The 25,928-nt window shown below is 36.8% G+C and overlaps 1 protein-coding gene across 2 annotated transcripts in view; it reads right to left on the reverse strand.

Moving 5' to 3' along the window:
- LOC149836361 (uncharacterized) overlaps nucleotides 1–25,928 on the reverse strand; it is a 204,503-nt gene that overhangs the window by 20,755 nt on the left and 157,820 nt on the right. For both annotated transcript variants that reach the window (XM_090009158.1, XM_090009159.1), the window contains 6 exons: nucleotides 14,957–15,138; nucleotides 14,703–14,811; nucleotides 14,436–14,534; nucleotides 14,193–14,336; nucleotides 13,872–14,033; nucleotides 5,315–5,536 (listed from right to left, as the gene is read on the reverse strand). In XM_090009158.1, coding sequence (XP_089865284.1) covers nucleotides 5,315–5,536; nucleotides 13,872–14,033; nucleotides 14,193–14,336; nucleotides 14,436–14,534; nucleotides 14,703–14,811; nucleotides 14,957–15,138 — 918 coding nt within the window. The remainder of the gene's footprint in view (nucleotides 1–5,314; nucleotides 5,537–13,871; nucleotides 14,034–14,192; nucleotides 14,337–14,435; nucleotides 14,535–14,702; nucleotides 14,812–14,956; nucleotides 15,139–25,928) is intronic.

A 25,928-nucleotide genomic window follows, 5' to 3' on the forward strand; every position in this document is an offset into this window, starting at 1 on the left:
ACATTACAAAAAGATTTTGGAACTTGAAGAGATTCCATATAGTATAAGTCTACTTTTCTAAAGCCTTCCCCAATCAATTTCCCTGACCGACGATCCTGTATTAAACATTTATCACACGAAAATTTAATATCGCAACCATGGTCCAAGAGTTGACAAACAGAGAGAAGGTTTAAATTTAGTTTAGGTATGAATCTAATTTTTGGAATGGAAAAATCTTGAGTTTCAAAATTTACCTATTCCTTTAATTTCAAGAGAGGTTCCATCCGCAGTAGAAACAAAGGATGGAGAAACATTTTTTGAATAGTTGGAAAGCGAAAACATGTTTGGAGACATATGAAAAGATGCACCTGAGTCCAAAAGCCAAGAGATTCTACCTGGAAAAGAAGAAGTAGATACGGCGGCACCGGAGGTAGCTCCATTAAGGAGAGGTTGAAGGGCTTCCACTATTTGATTTAAAGAGAGTGACCCACTTGATGATGCCTCCTCCTTTTGTGGAACACCGGTGGTAGCCATTGCAAGAAGCTTTTTCCATTTGGGACATATGGGTTTGATATGTCCGGGTTCTTTACAAAAATGACAAATAATTTTGCTATAGTCCCTTTTTCCTCTTAGCCCACCATTTTCACCTTGATTTTGTGGTTTAAAATGAGGGGGATGATAGGTTCTTACATTGTTCCCGGGTCTTGATACGGCATTGACCTCATTACTTTCTTCATGATTATAAGGAACCACAAGAACACTTGATCCTTGTTTACATAAACTCATACGAGTCTCCTCACCACTTAATTTGGTGAATACATCTTCAAGAGAGGGAGGAGAAAAAGAGGATAGAAGAGAGGACCTTATTTGCTCAAATTCGGGCCTTAGCCAATTCAAAAAAATGAACTGATCTTCTTCAAGTTGTTTGTGACGGAGTTCAATTGCTTCTCCACTCCATTTTGGTTCAAGCATGGCAAGCTCATCCCAAACGGAGGAGAGATCAGCAAAATATTCCCTAATAGTCATTTCACCTTGAGTAAGAGAGAGAGTCTTCTTTTGAAGATAATACTTATAAGATAGGTCCCTTGATGTATACATTTTTTCAAGATAATGCCAAGCTTCCGATGCCTTTTTGAACTTAATAATGTTGGCATTAATCTTGGTTTCAACGGATGAAAAGAACCAAGAAAGAATCTTGAAATTCTTCATTTCTCACTCATCATGCTTCTTAGAATACTCTTCAAGAGCTCTAACCCTTTCTTCTCCTTCAAGAATCTTGATCTCACTTCCGTTTATCACGGTTATTTTGGGTTCCGGTTCCGGAATTGTGCCTTGCACATAGCCCCATAACCCCTTCCCTTTTATGTGAGCCTCCATGTTTCCAGCCCAAATATGATAGTTGGACCCATTTAATTTGAAGCCAAGAGTAAATTGAGACTCTTTTTCGCCCATTATGAAGTAGAGAGAAAGGGAGAAATGGCGTACCAACACAATATTCCAAATGCTAGCTTGCGCAAGATTCTTCTAAAATATTTAAGAAGCAAGATCCACCACTTCAACCTCCAAAGATCCGAAGGCACGCTTTTCGAGGTACTTGAAAAGAAGAGGATCCCACAATCCTCTATCACCAACCAAGCTTTGATACCATGTAAAATTGTCTATGAAGAGACAATACACATACAAGCATAAATACTTCATAAAAGAAGTGTACGAAGACACCCTCACAACACTTAAGATACGCAAAAAAGCGTAAAAATAGCAAACATGCAATAATGCATGTATTTGATAAAAGGAACAAATGCTTGAGACTCTCAAGCTTAGGAATTACAAGGGGGGAACACCCCTATTTATACAAGTGCCAAAAGGTGCAAGGGGGGGGGGGGCTCCCAAAGGAGTCGTTGGGGAGCCCCCAACGGTCACATATGTGACCGTTTGGGGCCCCCAACGACTCTATTGGGGGACCCCCAATGCACTTTAAATAATAAAAATAAAAAAGAAAAAGTAAAAAAAGAATTACAAAAAAAATAAAGAAGAAAATTACAACATATTCCACATGGAATATGCGCAAGATAGGAAATTACAAGAATACCCTTTTCGGGTAAGAAATAAAAAAGTATATATATATATATATTTATATATATAGAGAGATATATGTACATATAATATATTATATGTATATGTATCTCTATGTATATAAATATATATATTTATATTTACAATAATGATTTTAGGAGACACATTTTAACAGATTTCTCATATTTTTTTATAAAAATTGAAGTAGCTTATTCTCCTAATGGATATATGATAACCCAAACCAAGTTTGCTACTGAGGGTGGACACTCCAGAAATTATCACGCCAAAATAAAGTTGATGGATCACCTCTGGAGGATGCCACATTGTACCATCAGATGATTGAAGGGCTCACATATTTAACTGATATAGCTCAGGTAGTTTATATTGCAAGATAATTCCAACACTCACCTACCACAGTACATTTGAATGCAGTGATGGAAAATATTAGATATTTAAAAAATTCCGCTTCTAAGGGTCATATGTTATCTTCCGCCTCTCCACTGGAGCTAATTGCTTATTATGATTCAGGTTGGAGAGAAAATCCTAATGATAGACGCTCAACTACCGGTTTCTATGTCTTTTTAGGTGATTCTCCGATGTCTTGAAAGTACAAAAAGCAACATAAAGTTTTTTTGTCATCAACTGAAGCTGAATATCGTGTTATGACTGCTACAACATCAGAAATTGTGTGGTTGAGAAGATTGCTTGAAGATATGGGGGTTCACCTATAGACACCCTCAAAACTTTGTTATGATAGCAAGACCGCAATTTATATAGCTGGCAACCGTACATTTCATGACATGATCATTACTGCACACATTTGTAATTGTGTAGCCCTTAGTGGCATCTATTTGTGCACACTCTTATTTCATTATGTATGTATGTATGTATGTATGTATGTATGTATGTATGTATGTATGTATGTATGTATGTATGTATGTTACACAAATACAATGAACAATGTTTGGGTTTTATCAAAGTCAAGTTGACTACTATTCTATTTGTGCAAAAAAAGGTTTATGCATTACATTATTTTGCTTTATGCAGATGATACTTTACTCGGAGGGCATTCAGATGGGATGTTGCAAAACTAAAGTAACTTTTCACAAGTTCCGTATGAAAGAACCTGAACCTCTGAGGTACTTTCTTGGGATTGAGGTAAATAGAAGTTCCATATGAAAGAACCTGAACCTCTGAGGTACTTTCTTGGGGTTGAGGTAAAATGAAGGCCGGATTATTTGGTTTTATCCCAATGTTATGCACATGCCTACTTTAACAGTCAGGAATGACCTACTATAAGGCCACTCATACAGTAACACCATTAATTAAACTTCTATGAGATAATGAGGGAGAACATATTTCACCCTAGAACTTCATAGCTGGAAGTTGTGAAAAAAGTTTAGGGGTATATTCAGGCAACCAGTAACCACATAAAATCTATAAGGTTCCCCTTGCAAAAGTCTAGCATCAACTCTCTTGAGAGTTGTGATGTATGTGGATGCTAATCGAGCTGGAGATTTTAAAACAAAGAGGTCAACAATAAGTTATAAAGTAGATTTGAGACAGCACTTAGTTTTATGGGATAGAAAAACAAATCACAGCTGTGTGCTTTAAGACTAGCAAAGCAGAGTGCAATGGCAACAGGTGCACTTTACTTCAAAAGTTGAGTATGATTGATGAATAAACATCTATTGAGCAACTTGGGAGAGCTTATTTCACACATTAAAGGTATAGGAGTGCTGCTGAAGTATAGCAATGCATGTCCTTTTACAAGGCCAAGTATTATCGTTACAGTAAATCAAGCCTCTTGGCTTATGCATGCCTTTAAAACTTCACATTTGGAAGCTCTGAGAAGAGCTTTGAAATATATTTAAACAATAGTGAGATGTGGTATAATAGATAAGGTTCCCTTGCAAAAGTGTTCAGCATTAACTCTTTTGGGAGTTGTGGTGTATTCAAGGGACAGCGTAGATTATTGTGCATATTCCAGAAATTATTTAGTTTCACAAAGTAGAGGGAAAAAAGTAGTTGCATGCTCTAGTATAAAAAGCAAAATACAGGACAACAGTAACAGTTACCTCTTGAATGAATAAGAAATATGCTTACTAATGGGGTTTGCCTACTTCAAGATCAATCACATATTAAGAAAAAATGCACTATCTCCTTAAATCTTGTTAAGCATGATAGGAATAAACATATTGAATTCAATTAGCTACTTTATTCATAAAAATATTGAAGCACATGAATTAGTGTCTCAATTTGTGTATGAAAAAGATTAAGTTGCAGATTTATTCACCAAGGAAGAACAAGATATTAATAATTCTTACCCATATATAGTTTGAGAGATGCGGTTAGATCAAGTATCATAAAAGCATTTTTTACAATATCAAAAGACAAGGACAGATACACAAATTTACATGTAGTCTTATTACATATTAATGAATGAGACAACCCTCACTTTCAACAAGCTGGAAACTTTTAGCTGTGCTAATGCTCTTCTTTTCTCCTCTTCTTCCCTCTTCCCATTCACAAAAATAGCATCCTTGAGATCTCACAGTTTGTGCTTGGTGTGGGGAACCAGGGTAAGAAGTGGATTAATATCTATAGGTAATAGATTAGATAGTTCCCATGGTACTTGTGGTTACAGACGAATAAATCATATGTTTCATATAAATAATAATCTTTAAAATATTACCTTTGTGCTTATTGCGCTTGCCCTCTCAAGGACCTCATTTGGCTGGGTTTCTTATAGAATTGAGATTGACTTGTGAGCCACGTATTTTTTCCCTTTTTATCTTATTGATATTCTTGCAAGACCTCTTATTTCCTACTTAGTCTCTTCATTTTTTTCATCACTTTTTTTTGTAAAGTTTTATTTATCTGACGGACCTTTAAAAAATTCAGAGGGGCATGAATTGTGCAGCGATTTTCTTTTTTTTTCAAGCCAAGGAAAAGATTGTGCAACATGATTTGAAGAGCATTTTTTTAGCTGATTGCTGATAATGGCATTATAAAGTCAGTGGCTAACACCCTCTGGTAGGTAAAAAGAATAAACAGACAAAGCACAGATTGAATAAATCCTTCAAGTATAAAAAAGTACAAATGGAAGTAAAAGAATGTCCTAGATAGGGAATCTCTAGAACATTTAGACTATTTACAACAAATTTCTCGATTTTTCCCCAAGTTTCAGCGAAGGAGAAATAATTGAGTTTGAACTGGATTGAATTAAAGACAGTTATGAGTTTTAGAAGGACCTAATTACCTTCCAAAATTTATATTCTTCCACTAAGATAGACTTTACAATGCTGTCCATAAGAAGCTCAGATAGTGCAACTAGATTCTTAGTTAGAAACTGTACAATGGAATTGATAATAGCATCTAGTACACCCAGACCATGAGCTGCTATGGAAGCAGCAATATGTTCCACGTTAATGACCTTCAAGGCCTTGCGGCCCTGATTGTCAGAAATCTTCTCAATGAAAACCTGCAGTTTTCACATCGAAAAACAAGCATCAGTATGACAAAGGAAATTACTGTTCAAAAAAGACTCAAGCAATAAAGAAATAACAATCTATTTTCATTCATAGACCATTCAATAGTTTTTCTTGTAACGTATCTTTATGATTAATACCCACCAAATAGCATAAAAATAGATAAGAAATAGAGGAATCAGAACACATGATCTTAGGACAGCAACAGATCAAACTTTCTTGGATAAATGGAATGTCTTGTTTATTGTCCTACATCGTAAAACAATTCTTTGTTGGTTAAAAGCAAAGTATCTCATGTCCCATAACTCATGGACAGCTTCCTTTTCAGTAACCTAGATTGCCCCATTTTCAGCTCTTCTGCTAATAAACATGTCGTGCAACAAATGTTTGCACCAAATGGGAAAAGGGACTTTCTCAAATCCATGTGAAAAGGGAAACATGATATATATATATATATATATATATATATATATATATATATTAGACCTACCCTCTTCTTTTGATTGATTGTTATATATATATTAGACCTACCCTCTTCTTTTGATTGTAAGAGGTTGTCCTCCCCTTATTAGTATGTCATTTCCATCCGTGGTTGTTGCTTGCACTTTGCTCGATTAGAAGAACGCAACAACTTCTAACTTCAGTCATTCTAGATAGATCAAAGGATTAAGTAACAAGGAAGAAGATACCTCTGTTTCTACCGAGGGACCAGGGGTATCTCTTTCTATGACATGTGCTTATGCGTTTTTGGATGATCTATGATTAACCCACCCACCCTTTCTAACGGAAGAAGTTTATTTTCTATTGATCTATTGATGAATAGTTTTCTTAGAAAAAGGTGGAAAAATCCGCTTCGGAAGCTTCCTGCCTTTCAGACGTTCCATCTTGTTGGGCTTCAAAGGGGGTGTCTGTTGAACCGAACCAAACCAATTGACAACAATGCTTTTGAGATAAAATTGAATCAATCAAGAAAGCATTTGAAGTATAGCGCTATGGCTGCAGATGGTTAGGCGAAGTTTATATATATATATATATATATATATATATATATATATATATATATATATATATATATATATATATATATATATATATATATATATATATATATATATATATATATATATATATGGGCCTACCACTTCTCTGGCCTACCTCAAGCGAACAGGTGTTTTCAGGTTGTTTTCGCAAATCCAACCCTACAGATGTGTTCGGCATGGTTGATTTGCTAGGAAACGATAATTGGATCATGTTTTCTCGATAAAAAACATGATTTTTAAGTCTTGAATATTTATGAAAAATTTTAGATCGTCAATTTTTAAACCATATAAAACCTACCTGCGTGTCAGCATTGGACGATCCAAGAGTTGAATCCCATAAAATCAAGCATATATAGCACATTTGTACAGTCAGATTTAAGAAAAACATGAAAAAATCCTTCAAAAGCCCATAGGCTGGCAGTAGGCCAGAAAAGTGGTATGCAGCTACCATTTCCCTCTCTCTCTCTCTCTCTCTATATATATATATATATATATATATATATATATATATATAGAGAGAGAGAGAGAGAGAGAGAGAGAGAGAGAGAAAGAAAGTCACTAGAATATGAGAACTACCATTTGAACTGCGATTTTCATGGTCTTTTTGTTTTTTCTCTTAATTCTAACCGCACAGATGTGACCTACATGCTTGGGTTTATAAGGACCAACTCTTGAATTATCCGATTATGATGCATAAACAAGATTTTCTTAAGGCTTTAAAATCAACAGCTCATAATCTTCATAAATATTCAAGCATTCAAAAATGACATTTTTTTCATCAAAAATACACGATCCAATAGTTGATTCCTAGCAAATTTACCATGCCGAACACAACTACATGGTTGGATTTACAAAAAAAGCACGAAAGATGCCCATATTTCTAGTTCTCATATTCTAGCTCTCATATTTAAGTTCTCATATTCTAGTGTGTGTGGAGCAAAAGTGCAAATATTGCGAATATGCATGAAGTTTACACAAACTTTACTTCTTTATGAACATTATGATAACTAATAAAAATTAACAATTTATTTTTAGTAAAATACATGATTACATTGACTACTACTATAAAGTTTAGTTATATTTTATATGAACAAGTGCATAGTCAACTTACTTTATAACCATTGTAAACATTGTCAGGGTGTCTCTTGTCTTATTCAATTTTTACCATTCTAATAGGGTCTTATTAAGTATGATGCTTGATAACTTAATGAATTTATGCAAAGCATTGCTCTCTCTCTCTCTCTCTCTATCTATTTATCTATCTATATCTATATCTATATATATATACTTAAACACTTTGTCATAGGGATTCAGCCAACCAGGTGCCGCACGCGCGTCGACGTGACACAGGTGTGCATGCAGGTGTCATTTATGTCCATTTTTTGGACCTTAAAAAAAAAGCCCGATGAAATGGGATGAGGAGAGGAGGATTAGAGCAAATTTTTTTTGCCCTAATCCTCTCTCTCACTCACTCTATCTCTCTTCTCTTCGTCTCTCACTCTCAATCTCTTTGTCTCTCACTATCGCTCTCTCTTCTCTCGCTCAATCTCACTCCCTCTATCTCTCTTCCCTGCTGGGACTTGACGAGGCGGGTGGCACGGTCGATGCAGACGACGAGGCTGTCGGTGACCTTGGGGTCAAGGGTGCCGCTGTGACCTAAAAGGGTTTGGGGTTCTAGCGCAGGGTGGGGTCAACGCGTCTGGTTTATTCAGACCCAACCCGTATTAAGGGTCCAGGTAGGGTGATAAATAAGAAGACCCCATTAAGACTCGGATTTCAGGCCCAAAGGTCAGATTAATACATAGATCCGAGTATAGTTTGTAAAATTTTATATCAGACCCACCTGAGTTTTGATTTTTTATGACAGTTTTAATGCAATGTAGAATGTTAATTTTAATTGGATCTCTTTAGAAACCCATTTAAACATAAAACTAAAGATACCTAATTTAATGCATGTTAAGTGAAAAAATATGTTTATAGAGTGCAGACTCTACACTTATATATATTTTTTATAATCCCATGCTTAGGAGTGTTCACTTTGCATTAATGATTAATGTTATTCTATTGTTATATATTTTTCTCGTACCTTTCGGTATTTATTTATACGTACTACTACTATAGTTTTTAGAACTTATTGTATACGTTATTGACCTTGCACTCAATATTATAAATCTTGATTGTGTGCATAATTGATTTTAATATTTTTTTTTCAGAACAAAAATGACGGATAAAGAAAAAGGACTTGCGTCATCCTTATCTCCACATGTGAGTTTTGCTGCTAGTGTTGTTGATAGTTGTAGTGAAAGTGATGATGGGGGGCCACTATGGGTATATGTAGATAAGCTTGCAAAAACTGAAGGAGGTGGTGGAAACAAGAGATTTCGATGCAAGCTTTGTGAAAGAGATTTTGTTGGGTCTTACACAAGAGTTAAGGCTCATTTGTTGAAGATACTAGAACATGGCATTTCAGGATGCAAAAGAGTCGATGAGTCAATGTGAAAACAATATAAGAAAATATGAGAAGAGGAAGACAATGAGTGATTCTTGTGCAATTAGTGTATCATTTTTAAGCCACCAAGAAGATGCTCAAAAAAAAGAAAAGTGGATGTAGGAGGTAGAGGAAGAGGAACGATACAAGCAACATTCAATACATATGGGAAAGGAGGAGATGGATAGAAAAGTAGGAAGGTATTTTTATTCTAGTTCACTCTTATTTAATGCAGCTAGAAATCCTTATTGAAAGAATTTAGTTACTTCTTTGGCAAATTGTAATTTGAGTAGCTATATACTTCCAAGCTCAGAAAAACTACGAACCACACTTCTTACAGAAGAGAGGGCAAATGTTGAGAGATTGCTAGAGATTAAAAAATATTCATGAGAGCAAAATGAAGTTTTCATTATTTCTGATGGATAGACATATATTCAAAGGCATTCACTAATCAATTTCATTGCTTCTTCGCTTAGTGACCCAGTATTCTTGAAAGCAGTTGAAGCATCTGGGAATATAAAAATGTTGAGTATTTGAAGAAGTTGTTTATAGAAGTAATAAATGAAGTGTATGATCAGAAAGTAGTACAAATCATCACAGACAACAACAACAACAACAACTACGCCTTCATCCCAAAACAATTGGGGTCAGCGATATGAACCAAAAAAGAAATTCATTTTGGGTCTTCCACATGAATCCTTTTCCTCCAATCATTTCTATCCAACGCCATGTCCTCGGTGAGGTTCAAAGCATTCATATCCTTTCCTATCATCTCCATCCAAGTCTTCCTAGGCCTACCCCGACCTCTTTTAACTAATCTATTTTCCCATTTCTCCAACCTTCTAACTGGAGCATCATTAGGCCTTCGCCGAATATGTCCAAACCACCGTAAACGATTCTCTCGCATCTTATTTTCAATGGGTGCAACACCTACCTTCTTACGTATCTCTTCGTTCCGAATCTTATCTTTTATTGTATTTCCACACATCCATCTAAGCATCCGCATCTCAGCTACACTCATTTTTTGAATATGATGTCTCTTGGCAGCCCAACATTCCGTACCATATAGTAAAGCGGGTCTAATAGTCGTCCTATAAAACTTTCCCTTCAACCGCAATGGCATTCTACGATCGCACAGCACTCCAGTAGCACTTTTCCATTTCATCCACCCAACCTTTATCCTATGATTTACATCTCCATCAATTTCTCCATACTTTTGAATGATGGATCCCAAATATTTGAAATAATCATTCACCGGTATATCTTGCTCACCAAGCTTCACTACACTCCCATCACTACTTCGTTGCTTACTAAACCGACATTCCATATATTCAGTCTTACTCTTACTCAACTTAAAACCTCTAGCTTCCAATGTCTGTCTCCATAATTCTAACTTAGCATTAACCCCAGCTCTAGACTCATCAATCAAAACAATATCATCAGCAAACAACATACACCACGGTACATTTTCTTGAATTGATCTCGTAAGCTCATCCATCACTATTGCAAATAGGAAAGGGCTTAAAGCAGATCCTTGATGTAACCCAACCGTTATCGGGAAATTGGTTGTCACCCCTCCACAAGTGCGGACATTGGTTACTACTCCTTCATACATATCTTTAATTATACTAATGTACTTGAGAGAAACACCTTTCTTCATCATTGTCCACCAGAGAACGTCCCTAGGTACTCTATCGTATGCCTTCTCTAAATCAATAAAAACCATATGCAAATCTTTGTTCCTCTCTCTATATCTTTCAATAAGTTGTCTAAGAAGATGTATAGCTTCCATAGTTGATCTTCCAGGCATAAAACCAAATTGATTCTCCGATATCATGACAACCTTCCTCAACCTAGACTCAATCACCCTCTCCCAAAGTTTCATAGTATGACTCATGAGTTTTATACCACGATAGTTTGTGCAATCTTGTATATCACCCTTATTCTTATATAAAGGCACCAAAGTACTCTTCCTCCACTCATTAGGCATCTTATTTGTTCGCCAAATCAAGTTAAAAAGATTTGTCAACCATTCTAAACCTTTCTCTCCCAAGCATTTCCAAGCCTCGATAGGTATACCATCTGGGCCAACTGCCCTTCTTGATTTCATTTTCTTCAAAGCCTCTGCAATTTCTTTCTTTTGAATCTTGCGCATGAAGTCACGATTTATCTCATGAAAAGGAATGGAGAAGTCTCCAAGATCTTGAGCATGACTATCATTAAATAGCTTATCAAAATAATCTTTCCATCTCTCCTTAATCTCCTCATCTTTGACTAAAACCCTTTGCGTTTCATCTTTGATACATCTAACCATACCCAAATCCTTTGATTTCCTATCTCTCATCTTTGCAAGCCTATAAATATCCTTCTCGCCTTCTTTGGTATCCAACTTGTCATAAACCTCCTTATATACCTTAGCCCTCGCGTTTCGAACAACTTTTTTAGCTTCCTTCTTTGCTATCATATACTTCTCCAAATTCTCATTATCACGACTCTTACTTAGATTTCTATAACACTCTCTTTTAACCTTAATAGCTAATTTGACATCCTCGTTCCACCATGATGTATCCTTACCTAGTGGTGCACCGCCTTTAGACTCACCCAATACCTCCTTAGCTACTTTTCTCATACCACCCGCTATCTTATTCCACATTGATTCTGAATCCTCCTCGAGACACCAATCAACTTCCTTAACTACCTGCTCTACAAACATTCCTTGTTTAGCTCCTTTCAGTGCCCACCACTTAATTCTAGGATCTATCCTATGTCTATCCCTTTTACAAATCATCACAGGCAATGCTCCAATTTGTAAAAGTGCAACATTGAGTTTAGAGAGTGAGTACCCTCATATTTTTTGGACTCCCTGTATAGCACACAGCTTGAATCTAGCCCTCAAGAGCATCTGCAACCCCAAAGAAGAAAGAAAATTCACCAGCATAAGCTCTGTGTTAATGGATTGAGAAATTAGAAAAAAATGTCAAAAACATTAAGAATTTTGTTGTCAACCATCATCATGCTAATGCTATATTTAATAGGCATTCTTACCTGAAATTGTTGAAGGTCGCTGAAACACATTTTGCGTCCATCATTGTGATGGTGAAGAGGATTAAGGAAGTGAAGAATGCTTTGATTATCATAGTGAATGATGAGAATTGGACATTCTATTGTGCAGATGATGATGTCAAGGCTCAAGAAATTAAGAAATTCATTGTTCATGATGAGTTTTGGGACAGAGTCGTATATTTCCTTCAATTTACGCAACCTATTTGGGAAATGTTGAGAGAAGTTGATAAGGATGATGAGTCCATGCTTCACAAAGTTTATGAAATGCGGGATAATATAATTGAAAAAATACAAGTTGTAGTTTTCAAGCATGAAAAAAATTCTGCATTGGATGATTCAAATTTTTTTATCCATATTCATTCAGTTTTAGTCAGAAGATAGGATAAGAGCAACACTCATTTGCATTGCATGACATATTCTCTTAATCCAAAATATTATGCAAAAAAGTGAAAGGAAGATGGTATTGTTGTGTCCCTTTAAATTTAGACCCAGAGCTATCAAGGCATAGAAATATGTGTATGACAAGACTTTATCCAGAATCACATATTCTAAATCAAGTCACACAAGAGTTTGGAAAATTTGCATCTTCGAGATTATATGGACGGACATTACTCGCGAGAGAGGAGGATAATATAGATCCTATTACATGGTGGTCAACATTTGGATCAGAAACACCTCTTCTCCAACGTCCTGCATTGAGATTGCTATCCCAGCCTACTAGTTCATCATGTTGTGAAAGAAATTGGAACACATATTCTCAAATCTACAACATGAAGAAAAACAAACTCACCAGCAAGCGTGCAGATGATTTAGTATATGTTCATTCAAATCTTTGACTATTTTCGTGAACCAATGATAAATACAGGTACTAATTTGCTCTCTTAGTTATTTGACTATTTCTTAGTTTTTCATTTAAATATACTTGTATTTACCAATTTCAAATTGTTTACAATTTTTAATAATGCAGACAAGGATCATCCAAATTTTGGGATGTAAACCCAGAAGAGTGTGACTTAAAGGGAGAGCATGATTTCAACATTACAAACATGGATTTATCTGAGCTCAGTCTTCCTTATGATGCATTTGATGATGAAGCAGAAAATTATTAAGATCCATTACCTCATCGTAATATACATTGTGTAGGATATACTTTTGGTACGTAATTATGCATTTTTTGCTTCTTTTGTTAGTATAATATATAATTTACTTCTTTTCTGCTTTACTTATTTGATTGTTTCTATAATATATTTAGGTTGATTTAATTGTGGTGTTAATTTTTATGATGTAGAATAGAATTGTAGATTGTTAATTTGATTTATTGCATTCATGATGATGAATTGATTTGATGATATTATGATAATTGTTTTTTATTTCATTAGTGTTACTGTTGTTAACGGTTAAAACTTAATATATATATATATATAATTTTTTATATTTTTGCCACCCCCCGCACCCAAGTTTTTTGAAAGTGCCGCACCCCCGCACCTGCACACATGTGACATAGCTTAAACCAATGATATTGCAAATTTTGTACAAATGGCTAGTAATATTTTGACATCATAAAAGCACTCCTCTTTTGATTCTTGATGTCACTACAATAGCCAAGGTTTTAGTAATAAATCACGGTGCAATATGAAAAGAAAGTAAGAAAATTCTGCAATACTTAAACATATACTGATGACAGTTGAGATATGCATCAGTAACAAAAAGAATTTCAGAAGCATAAGTTTTTTTCACCTGTGCATTAATATTATATGTGTAATCTGCTGCAAGGTTATTTATGCCATGCATTATTTCCAAAACATCTAACACGGGATCCAAAGGTCTCGCTGGAAGATGTATATCTTGCAACACCAAACCATACTTCAGCTCTGCTAGGTGTCTCATCTCAGAGTATGTCTGCAAAAAACCATATCATAGCCAACATCAGCATGTTAGGCCTTAACAATGTCAACAATCATTAACTTAAACATGACTACAGGATACACCGACACTGTTTTTGTGCAGTTTTGTTTACAATACAAACATTTAAAGAATCATCACCAGTTGAGGAGTTACCTTCCAATTATATGAAGACGTTACAGTGTGATTGTAGAATGCAGAATTAAGATAGTTCTCCACATGTAATTTAATGTCAATACATCTGGATGGCAGTCTAAGAGGCTTTAACTGTAGGTACCAAGAAATATCATGCACGCCAGTCTGCAGAAATTCAAATGGTTTCATAGAATATTAGAGAAGACATGATTATGCAAAATATGTACAGGCATCAAGATAAAGAACAAGGGTCGGACAAGACACCTTTGTTGGATTCACATGAACAGAATCTTTCAAATGAATAGAGTGCACGTGAAGGCGAAGATCTGTCTCAATATCTCTGCAAAGAGGAATTATAATTTCCTGGTATTTGAGAAGAAAAGAACCATCAGAACAACATTCACATAGATCATTGAAAAACTAAATTAATAAGGAAAGATGAGCCTTCAAGATACTCAATCAAGACAAAAACTAAGAAGTCAGCAGCAGAAGTTATTAAATTTGAATAGTGTGAGAGACAACAAAGCATACATCTTTCAAAGAATTTAGGATTTCCGCTTCATGCAACAGAAGGGCTTGGTTACCAGCAATGCCAAATTTCAGAAGCCACAAACCATCAGAGAATGCCTCAACTAGATACCTGAAAATTTTGTAACCCAGACATCACATGTTCTATAGTTTATCAAGAAAGTAGATAAGAAACCCTTCCATTTTCTAGCAAGGAAAACAACTACTGACAGACAAATAAATATATTGAAGTGAATTTATTTTCTTGTCAAACGTACTCCAGCCATGTTACTTTGCTAAACTGTGAATAAACCATAGAGAACCAAGTACCCATCATCTCTTTTCTCTGGTACAAAAATTCACAATCTGTCACCTCGCTAACTGTGCTTTGAATACCAGCAACCATGCCTATCTTAGATATCAGCTTCTTGACTCTGGTATAATTAATGTTAAGACGTCCCTGATGCAAGGGAGGAAGTTTAGCTCTTACACCACATTGGGCATCAATAAAACATTATACACTTGTAAAAGCAAGAAAAAAACTTAATTGACACAATAAATTTCCCCTCAAAAACTCTTAAATGTCCAATGTGCAGAAAGACATTATAGCTAATTTTCAATCACAAGCTAACTTTTTTCTTTACAGAAATTAATAAATTTTAGGCAAGTTAAATAACGTATCTGCACATTTGTGGCATTCAAAAACTGATGAACACGAGTTGCTTACAAAGCCATATATGATGTATATAATAGATCTTTTGCATGAAATCTATAATCAGCCAAAACAATGATGGTTCTTATATGAAGCAACATGAGTCAATTGCACATTCTGAATAATTTATGAATTTGTGACTCAAAGCATATCATTATCATTAAGAATGGGATTCCCAAGTTGGAGCACATTAAATGAAGCTTAAGGATTGTACCAACAAAAAAAAAGGAAATGCCACCTCAAAGGGATTTAACCTATGTCACCTAAGGGTTTCACATTTGAGGTGAGTCACTGTAATATCGCGTATTTTTCCATGATTTTCAATTTCAAAAAATATAAAGCTTTAATTTAATATTTAATTAAATTGATAAAAATTGTGGAAGATATTTTTAAAAATAGGTGACGTCAATTGGGTCTAGGCGGCCCAGAGCCCACTAACAAGAATTAAAGTTTGAGAAAATTTTCGTTTTTAACCTTTAAATTCGAGCAAAATTTAGGTTAAATTTAGGCAAAAATCCGGTATATGCGTCTTGTAATTCTTAGCATGTTGGTGCCCAAAAATCGCGGTTTTCAAAATCAAGTTACGGTTGGCCCAAAAATCGCGGTTTTCAAAAATAACTCGCCTCTATTTTTGCTTTTTTCTGGATTGGATCAGACTGGATCCACTGTGTTTGATCCAAGTTAATATAGATCTGGACCCAGTCCAAGACCCATATTAACTAGGATTTGGTCCAAGTAGGATCCGTATAGATTTGGATCTTGGATCCAGATCTGGATCCGAAATCCATAATCAATTTAAAATTTAAGTTGAGTAGGTAGAGTTCTACCTGGAGTAGGACTCTACTCCAGGGAGACTTCTAGAGGGAGGCAACACCCTCTAGAATATTCTCAGGATATTATATAATAATTTTAAATAATAAAAAAATAAAATAATAATAATTAATAATAAAAAGATAATGGCTAGAAGAGGCCTTAGTAGAACTCTACTCTCTAAAGGAGCTATATAGAGGGAATGTCACCACCTTCTAGATAAGAATCTAAGAAAAATAATAATAATAAAGAAAATAAAAATAAGAAGATAAACTAGTTTATAAAGAGGGATTAGTCTCCTCTCTCTCTAGAAAACATATTCTAGAGAGAGGGAGAGAGTTAGAGAGAGAGTCCCAAACTCGTCTGGGAGAGAAAGGAAGAGGAAAAAAAAAGAGAAGAAGAAAATCCAGCTTTCTTTCTACATTCGTCGATTTTTCGATTTTCTTTCTATGCTACGACAAAGGTATGGGTTTCTCTCTAAATTCGTAAGGGAATAAAAATCGATTTCATTTTCAAAGCCCAAATGATGGATAGACGCAACAAGGGGTTGTGTTACAATTGTAATGAAAAGTGAAGTCTAGGGCATAAATGCAAAGCCCTTAAGATGTATGTAGTTTGTGAGAGCGAAGAAGAAAGTGAGGACGAACAAATCCAAATCGTAGAAGAAATGAATGAGGGAATGGACCAAGGACTTAGAATCTCATTCCATGCCCTTGAGGGGGTGTCCGTCCCAAACTCAATGTGAGTCAAACGAAGGATGTACCAGCAGCAAGTCAAAGTGCTAGTCGACACCGGATCAACCCATAATTTTGTTTGGGAAGATGTCGTGTCGATCCTTGGATGCCGGGTAAAGGAGCAATCAATGTTTAATGTGATGGTCGGGGATGACAACCACCTCAAGAGTGTGAGTGTGCACCCTAACGTGGATCTGGATCCTTGGAAACGTAGATTTAGATCTCCAAGGATCCAAATTCAAGGTGGATCTCTATATGCTAACCATTAAAGGCATGGATGTTGAAAGCAATCCTTAAGCTTTCATTTAATGTATATATATGTATATATATATATATATATATGTATATATATATTCATTCAACCTGAAAACTTGTTATATCTGTAAATGAAGCAATGCTGGTATGAATTGGTGGCGTGATGCAGGTTTAAAGCACTAGAGATGGGGAAAACCAAGAATTCTTTTGAGGAATACACACGCGCAGAAGCACATGCACGCACATGGACACAAGGGCGCACACACACACCATATTCCAGCAAATTCATTTTTGTTCTTGATCTTCTCCTAGTTCATTTGACCTGTATCATGCAACAAGTTTTGTACTAGCATCATTTGATATATAATAATACTTTACTAATAATAAGGAAGAATATAACAATATATAAAGTCAATGTAACAAGAAGTTATTGAGTCATAAGCATCATGGCTAAGAGGATAGATGAAGAGTTCCCATCACTGGTGACTATGTCCAGGATAAATCATCCCTCAGTCACTTCTCTTTCACACATTAGGATACCTTCTGATTACAAATAAACTACTGGAGAACTTCTCATTAAAGATTTTCTAGTTCCTTTGTGGCCAGCTAAACCACTATTCAGGCCATAACCATCACTCCCAAATTAATCTCCACCTATTTCTGATAGACTGGGTCCAGGATCCAAGTAGTAAATTTCATTGGCAGGTGCCACTTGCACCTTGACCACCAGACCAGGTGAAGCCAATTTTAAATAATTTCCCAGAAACAGAGCGAATACAAAGAATACAGGCAATTCTACTACAGAAGAGAAGAAGATGTTGTAATGAAAGCAAGAGGAATACAAAAGAGCCACCAAGGGCATACAATGATCAAAAGAAAGTGAACAAGCACAAGTCCATAAACGGACAATACATAAGCCAATCAATGGAAAATACAAAAGATCACAAAAGCCACCAATGGGCATAAGATATTTAGATTTGTTTCATGTTGGTTATTGTAATATCTCGTAATTTTTCCCATATCTTTAAGCTCAAAAATGTTATTTTTAATAAAATATTCATATTGAATATATCAAAATTACTTAAAATCGTTTATTATGTCTGACGCCAATAGGGGTCTGGACCTGGTCCAAGACCCATTGAACAACAACAACAATTACGCCTTCATCCCAAAACAATTGGGGTCGGCGATATGAACCAAAAAAGGAAATCATTCTGGGTCCTCCACATGAATCCTTCTCCTCCAATCATTTCTATCCAATGCCATGTCCTCGGTGAGGTTCAAAGCATTCATATTGTTTCCTATCATCTCCATCCAAGTCTTCTTAGGCCTACCTCGACTTCTTTTGACTAATATATTTTTCCATTTGTCCATCCTTCTAACTGGAGCATCATTAGGCCTTCGCCGAATATGTCCAAACCACCGTAAACGATTTTCTCTCATCTTATTTTCAATGGATGCAATGCCTACCTTCTTACATATCTCCTCGTTTCGAATCTTATCTTTTATTGTATTTCCACACATCCATCGAAGCATACACATCTCAGCTACACTCATTTTTTGAATATGATGTCTCTTGGCAGCCTAACATTCTGTACCATATAATAAAGCAGGCCTAATTGTCGTCCTATAAAACTTTTCCTTCAACCGCAATGGCATTCTACGATCGCACGACACTCCAGTTGCACTTTTCTATTTCATCCACCCAACCTTTATCCTATGGTTTACATCTCCATCAATTTCTCCATCATTTCGAATGATAGATCCCAAATATTTGAAACAGTCATCCACCGATATTTCTTGCTTGCCAAGCTTCACTACACTCTCAACACTACTGCGTTGCTTACTAAACTGACATTCCATATATTTTGTCTTACTCTTACTCAACGTAAAACCTCTTGCTTCCAATATTTGTCTCCATAATTCTAACTTAGCATTAACCCCAGCTCTAGACTCATCAATCAAAACAATATCATCAGCAAACAACATACACCACGACACATTTTCTTGAATTGATTTCGTAAGCTCATCCATCACTATAGCAAATAGGAAAGGGCTTAATGTAGATCCTTGATGTAACTTGTAACAACTAAAAAAAAAAAATTGTATTGATTCAGGCCGGATCCGGACCCGACCCGGACCACCGCCTCTCGCTGTCATTAAAGACTACGAGGCAAGTGGGAGGAGGGTTACGAAACCCCCCTCACCGCCTTCCCCTCTGCTCTCTCGTCTCTCTCCCTTACCCTCTCGCTCGTCCACCGTCACCGACGTCGGCAACCCCTGACAGCCTGCCGCCACCGACATCGGCGACCCCCTTCCTTTCGGTGAGCTTCCCTCCGACGACCACCAGGTACGCCTTTCTCCCCCTTTTCTCTTCCCTTTTGCCGTCTCTTCTCCCTGTCATCGACAGACGGGGGGCAAAGCCCCTTCCCGTCGAATGTTTACGACGGGGAAGGGTCGTGCGACAGGGGTTTTAGCCCCACCTGTTGCCGACAGGTCGGCAGGGGTAAAACCCCTGCCGCTTGTGAGGAGGGTTCCGGCAGGGGGTTTTGGGGCCCCTACCTGCCCTTTTGACTCTACCAGGGAGGGTCGAGACCCCTCCCTGCCTCCTGTTCCTCTAAGGAACCGACAGGGAGCTTTGGTCCCTGTCTTGTTTCCTGTTAAGCAAATCGACAAGGGGCCTTTGGCCCCAGCCTCCTCTCCCAAAGGTTGCAGGGGGGCTATTGGCCCCTGCGTCTCTATGTCTTTGCTCATTTTCCTGGCAGGGGCCATCGGCCCCTGCCCTTTTTTTGTTGTTGCTTTTCCAGCAGGAGTCGAAGGTCCCTACCCCTTTTACTGTTCCAGCATGGGCCATCGGCCCCAACCCTTTGTACTTTCCCAGCAGGGGCCGACGACCCCCTTCTTTTCTTTTCTTTTAAGATTTCCAACAGGGGCCGAAGTCCCCTGTCTTTTTAAAATAACCAGCAGGGGTCGATGGCCCATGCACCTGTTCTTTGGCGGCAAGAGTCCTTCGGCCCTGCCCCAGCCCTATATATTGGAGAAGTTGAGTCTTCTCCTTATTTTTGCTTTTGTCTTGGTTGCATGTTAATATCACATATTTGCAGCTACGACGGATCTTGCTCGCGCTCCGTGACTCGAGTCGTCAATCATGTACACACGCATATGCTTGCAAGCTTGCAACTCTCCGAGGTAGGGGAAGATTGCACAGAGGACTTGGAGAATTGAATTAAGTTCAATTAAACTAAAAAACGATTATTAAATAAATAAATATATATATATATATATATATATATATATATATATATATATATATATATATATTTATACGAGTATGAACTTAACTCAAGGACGCGGTTTCGCAATCCTTGCCCTTTACCTTCTGTCAGTATTTACTTGTCGTTGTGCATCGCATCGAGATCTTGCGTTACACTCCTGCTTACAGTTTTTACTTGTCGTCACGCATCGCGTCGAGGTTTAGCATTGCACTTCTGCTTACCGCCTTTACCTTGTCGTCGCGCTTTGCGCCTAGGCTCTTGCGTTTGCATATGTGTTGGTATTGTCTTGCTATTGCAGATGACATGCAAGTTCTTGCTCTTTGCGTATGCCTTAAAGGCATCCTCGTGGAGGATGCAAGGGGCATTTACAACTCTCTCTTGCGACGAGAGTTGAGTTGGGAGCTAGCGTTTCATCCTCGTCTAAGGAGAGGGATACCTCGCAAGGATCCAGACTCTTCGAGTACGCAGTTCTGCAGACGAGTTGGGGTTCGAGTGAACTTCTTAGTAGGGGTTCTGTTAAGAAACCTATATCCCGTCTATCGAGGCCGGTATTGAGTCATGCGAGACATGTAGATACCCCGATAGCGGATGAAATTCTAGAAAAACACATGCATAATGTTGGCACAAGGTACTGCAGTTTCAAAAGATAAACATTACATCTTTGTGAAACACTCCTGTTGAGGCTTTTATTGAAGAAGTATACCCCCCTTTATCCTAGACTACTTGTAGTCGTGCACGACACGTCTAGTACTGCGATGATCGGACGAGACGGTCGTGCGACCTCTAACAGTGCTAAATGCACCATGCTGTAATCACATAAAATGGCCTCACATTCGCCTTCACAGGCAAGATGCTCGAGTGGTTTAAAGACCACAGCATAGAATGGGTCGTTAGTTAAACAACCCCTAACGCACCCATTCGCTTCTTGTTGTCTGTCAAAGGAGAGAAAAGAGCGGTACAAAACTCCAATGGAATGGTTGTTAACAACCACCCTACGGGCAATGATCCGGCCTCCCCAGTCATTGGAGTTAGGGGAAAGGGGCTACAATAGTTAGCTCAACACTTCTGCAGAAGTTGGATGCATCCGTGACACTGCTTTTCAGCCTTTGGGGAATCCTCTCTCGGCTAAAGTCGTCCCTTTAGGAGCGGACTCAACTAGCTATTGGGGTTATTCAAAATACATAAAATAACAAACGCCCGAACTAGTCTCAGTTGTTTCTACGTTTTGCCTGTGCGTACCCGCAGACCAGTAATATCGAAATATAAAGTTTGTTCACATTGGTTGTTGGGTCGTGAGATTTGCTTGCACTACTTATTCGCTTGCACTACTGACTCGCTTGCACTACTGACTAGCTTGCACTACTTACTCGCTTGTACTACTTACGCGTTTGCACTATTCATCTGCTTGCATTGCTTACCTGTTTAACTGCATATCTGCTTTAAACTGCGTAACCTACTGAATTAAATGTACATAATTCAGTTTCCTGTAGTTTCTCTTGTGCACCTACTAGTTTTTCGCGAAACTAACACATTCTATGGGTACAGGTGATGATTAGGTACACCACGGGCGATGGCGCGATGGCAAGATGACTCCAAGACTTTCTTCTTCCTACTTATAAACACCCCAAATTTTCACCCTCATCCAGTGTTTATATATTTCATGTGTCATTGCATATCATTGCATGCATTCAGCATACCATTTCATTGCATTGCATGTCATTACATCTCATTTTCGAGATCCAACACTCTTGTTTTCAAAATATTTAATCCAGATTCGGGTTTTAAAACTTTTCTTTCAAAATCAATTTTTAAAACCTGGGTTTTTAATCAGCATTATGTCATTTGCCAACCCCCACGACCTTATATTTTGAAGTGTTTTCTTAGAAAAAAAATCTGGATTTGTTTTAAACTCACTTTTCAACCGATTTCAATTCTTAGATGAGACCCATTTAGATGGTGTCACTTCTGGATTCCTTTATTTATCAAAAATCTCAAAAATCTTAGAGTCCTAGTTGGATCAAGGCTCTTTTTTTTCAGAGTCCTAGTCAGATCAAAACTCTACTTTTTACTACCTTTGCTACATGTTTTGGAGAAAACCTTTCAAAATCTACCGTTTTGGCCAAAATCCCAGAGTCCTAATTGGATTAGGACTCTTCTTCAAGAATCCCAGTCAGATTAGGACTCTTCTTCAGAGCTCCAGTCAGACTAGGACTTTGTCTCTTGTCACTATTTTTACCTGTTTTTAACCGAATCTTTCAAAATGAGTCAAAAACTCAGAGTTTTAGTCAAAATAGGACTCTGTTCAGACAGTCCTAGTTGGATCAGGACTCTGATTCTGATTTCAATTTTGAGAGAATCTTTAAAAAATCTTTCCATCTACCAAAACTATTATACTTTTATCAAAGAATTTCAAAATTCTGAGGTTTTAGCCCAGAGTCCTAATCAAATCAGGACTCTACCCCAGAGTCTTGATCGAATCAGGACTCTATCCAAAGTTCATTTTCTCACTTCATTTTCACTGGTTTTCAAAAGCTTTGCTTAAAATTCATCATTTGCTTACCAGAAAAACCAAAATTCTTAGAGTTCTGATTGAATCAGGACTCTGAACCAAAACTTCAATTTCATCCTGTTTTCACTTGTTTTTTAAAATCCTCTCATTTGTTTTCTCAAAAAATCCAAAAATTGGAGAGTCTTAGTTCAATTAGGACTCTGTCCCCAGAGTCCCAGTTGAATCAGGACTCTGTTTTATTTCAATATTTGTCATTATTTTCACTGTTTTTATAAGTTCTTTCATCTGTTTTTCAGAAAATACCCAAAAAATCTAGAGTTTTAATCCGATCAGGACTCTGTCCCAGAGTCCTAATCCAGTTAGAAGTCTATCCTGAAGTTTGTTTTCACTTCTATTTTCATTCATTTCCATTTGTTTTCAAAAATTAGGTCATTTTGTAGAATCCTAGTTGATTCAGATCTCTATTTCAGAGTTTCGGTTGAATTAAGACTCTAACCTGGACTGCATTTTCTGCCTTATTTTACCATTTTTTTGATAAAATCTTTTAAAAACTTCTTCATTTGGCTTTTAAAATCCAAAATCTCAGAGTCCTAAAAATTCAGGACTCTAGCCCAGAGTTCCAGATCGCTTAGAACTCTATTTTCAAAACTTTGAATTTCAACCGTTGATTTTAACCCTTTTTTAAAGCCATTTTTAATATTTATTTCAAGTTTTTCAAAACTTCGATGTGGGGCCCCCTCAGTTGGCGTCATATCTAGAGGAGTTCTGACTCAGTCAAGACTTTGTACCATTTTAAACCTTTTAATCTCAAAGTCTACTTTTGAATCTCTTTCGAAAAACCTCTCATTTTCAAGTTTTAAAATCGTTTTTGAAAATTCAAGTGTGGCCCACTCGGGGTGGCGCCACATTTGAAGAAGTCAAGGTTAGACTAGGGTTAGTCATTGTCCTAGTTAGGCTAGGGGTTTAGAGGAGTCAAAAGCAATTTTAAAAATCCATTTTATTTAAGTTTTAAACCATTGGTTTTTAAAGGTTTTAAATTCAAGTTTTAAAAACCAAATGTGGGTCCATACTAGGTGGTGCCACATTTGGACTTTCTAGGGTTTAATTAGGTGTTAATTAGGGATTAATTAGAGTCCATTTAGGTTAGAATTCTCCAAAAAAATCGTCCTCCCCATGTGGTTTATCAAAAACAATTAAAAAGAGTCCAAAAAATCAAAACTCTTCCTAAACAAATCCAAAAAAAAAATCTATAAATAGGGGACCTAAAGGGGTCAAAGGGAGCTCTTTTCTCCCTCAAATTTTCGTGGCTTCTCTCTCCTCTCCAGCACCTCCACCTTCCTCCATTGCAGCTGCAGCCCAAGGTGAATTATTTAATATTATTTTTTTATGATTTTATATTAGATTTCACCATTGGCACCTCCCCTTTCATGGACTAAACCATGGATTCAAGTTCAAGAACCTCAAGAGAGGTTCAATAAGATGATCTAACTCTGTTTTGGTGTTTTTCCAGGGATTCTAATCCGTTAGAATCGATTGTAGCATGGTTTTTCATGTTCTTAACCATTAAAACATGTGATTTACCCGTTAAATGGGTCAAATCCATGCTTTTTAAGGTAAAATCGAATTCCAGCCATGAATTCCCTGTATTTTATTTATTTCTTTGCTTATTTATGTTTATTACACATTTTCCAGCATAGAAATCAATTTTATTTTACTGTTTCGGTATTTTCTTTATTGTTTTCATTGATTAATGCATGCTTTATTAGGTTTTATCAAATTTATGTGTGTTTTAAGCTTGAATCAGCAAAGAACATGCTATTTCGTATTGAAGTACTCACTGTAAATTTCTGATTTTTTAATATGTGATACATGGATATGTCAGTGAACTACTGTAAAATTTTTGGATGTTTTGAGATTCGGGAACCCTATCAAAAAAATAAAAGATTAAACCGTGATTTTCAGTCATTTAGAATCGATATTGAAATTCATTGGTAACTTGAAGTTGTGATATTTTCCTCATCTGATATCTGATTCGAGATCTGTAAAGTGCAGTGGATTCCTATTAATGTGAACTATTTACTGTGAAATTTTGATAATTTTTAGCCTCTGTTTAGTATTTTTTGTAACGCCCCAAAATTTTAACTTGTGATTTCGAAAACATTATCGAAAAACCTTTCAAAGATTTTACTTTTAAAGAAAACAACACTCACACGAACTACTTAAAAGAAATGAGTCAATAGATTATTAATAAAATCTGCAGTTTATTACAAAATGAGCAATTTCCCCAAAGTTCAATAATCTAAATTAAAACTCTAAAAACTGATAGCCAAGCTGCCAGCAGAAAGAAGAGGAATCTTGAGTCACGTTGCACCACGTCATCGGCCGCTTGTGAAGTCCTACTCATCACCTGCCCATGAAATGGGTTAGTTCTACAACAAACCAGTAGGCACACGAATAGATAAGTAGAATAAAATAAAGCAGGACATTCATGAGAGAAATAGTTTATTATATTAAAACAATAATTACAATTGTAATGTATTCTAACAAGTGTAACATATGCAAAGAGCTATTGTTTGAAGTAATTCACAGAGTGTGACTCTCAATCATCTACAACTATTTAAAAGATATTCTTTAAGTTCTGATATTAACTAGCCTGTGGGTACGCACAGACGCGAAACGTAGAAACAACCGAGACCGATCCGGGGGTTCATTATGTCAGGTGTTTTCATTAACCCGGATGGCTGACTGAGTCCGCTCCTAAGGGGACGGTCAATAACCAAGAGAGTAAATCCCCAAAGGCATTCGTGGTCCATGGATGCATCCAACTTCTGCAGAAGTACCTAAGAATTACCACCTAGGATAATTTATGGTAATCCCAATTCCCCTAACTCCGATGACTGAGGAAGCCGAGTCCTTTGCCCGTGGGGTGGTTGTTAACAACCTGTCCATCGGAGT

The sequence above is a fragment of the Nuphar pumila genome, chromosome 6, assembly GCF_984573655.1.
Source record: "Nuphar pumila chromosome 6, dmNupPumi1.hap1.1, whole genome shotgun sequence".
NCBI lineage: Eukaryota > Viridiplantae > Streptophyta > Magnoliopsida > Nymphaeales > Nymphaeaceae > Nuphar > Nuphar pumila.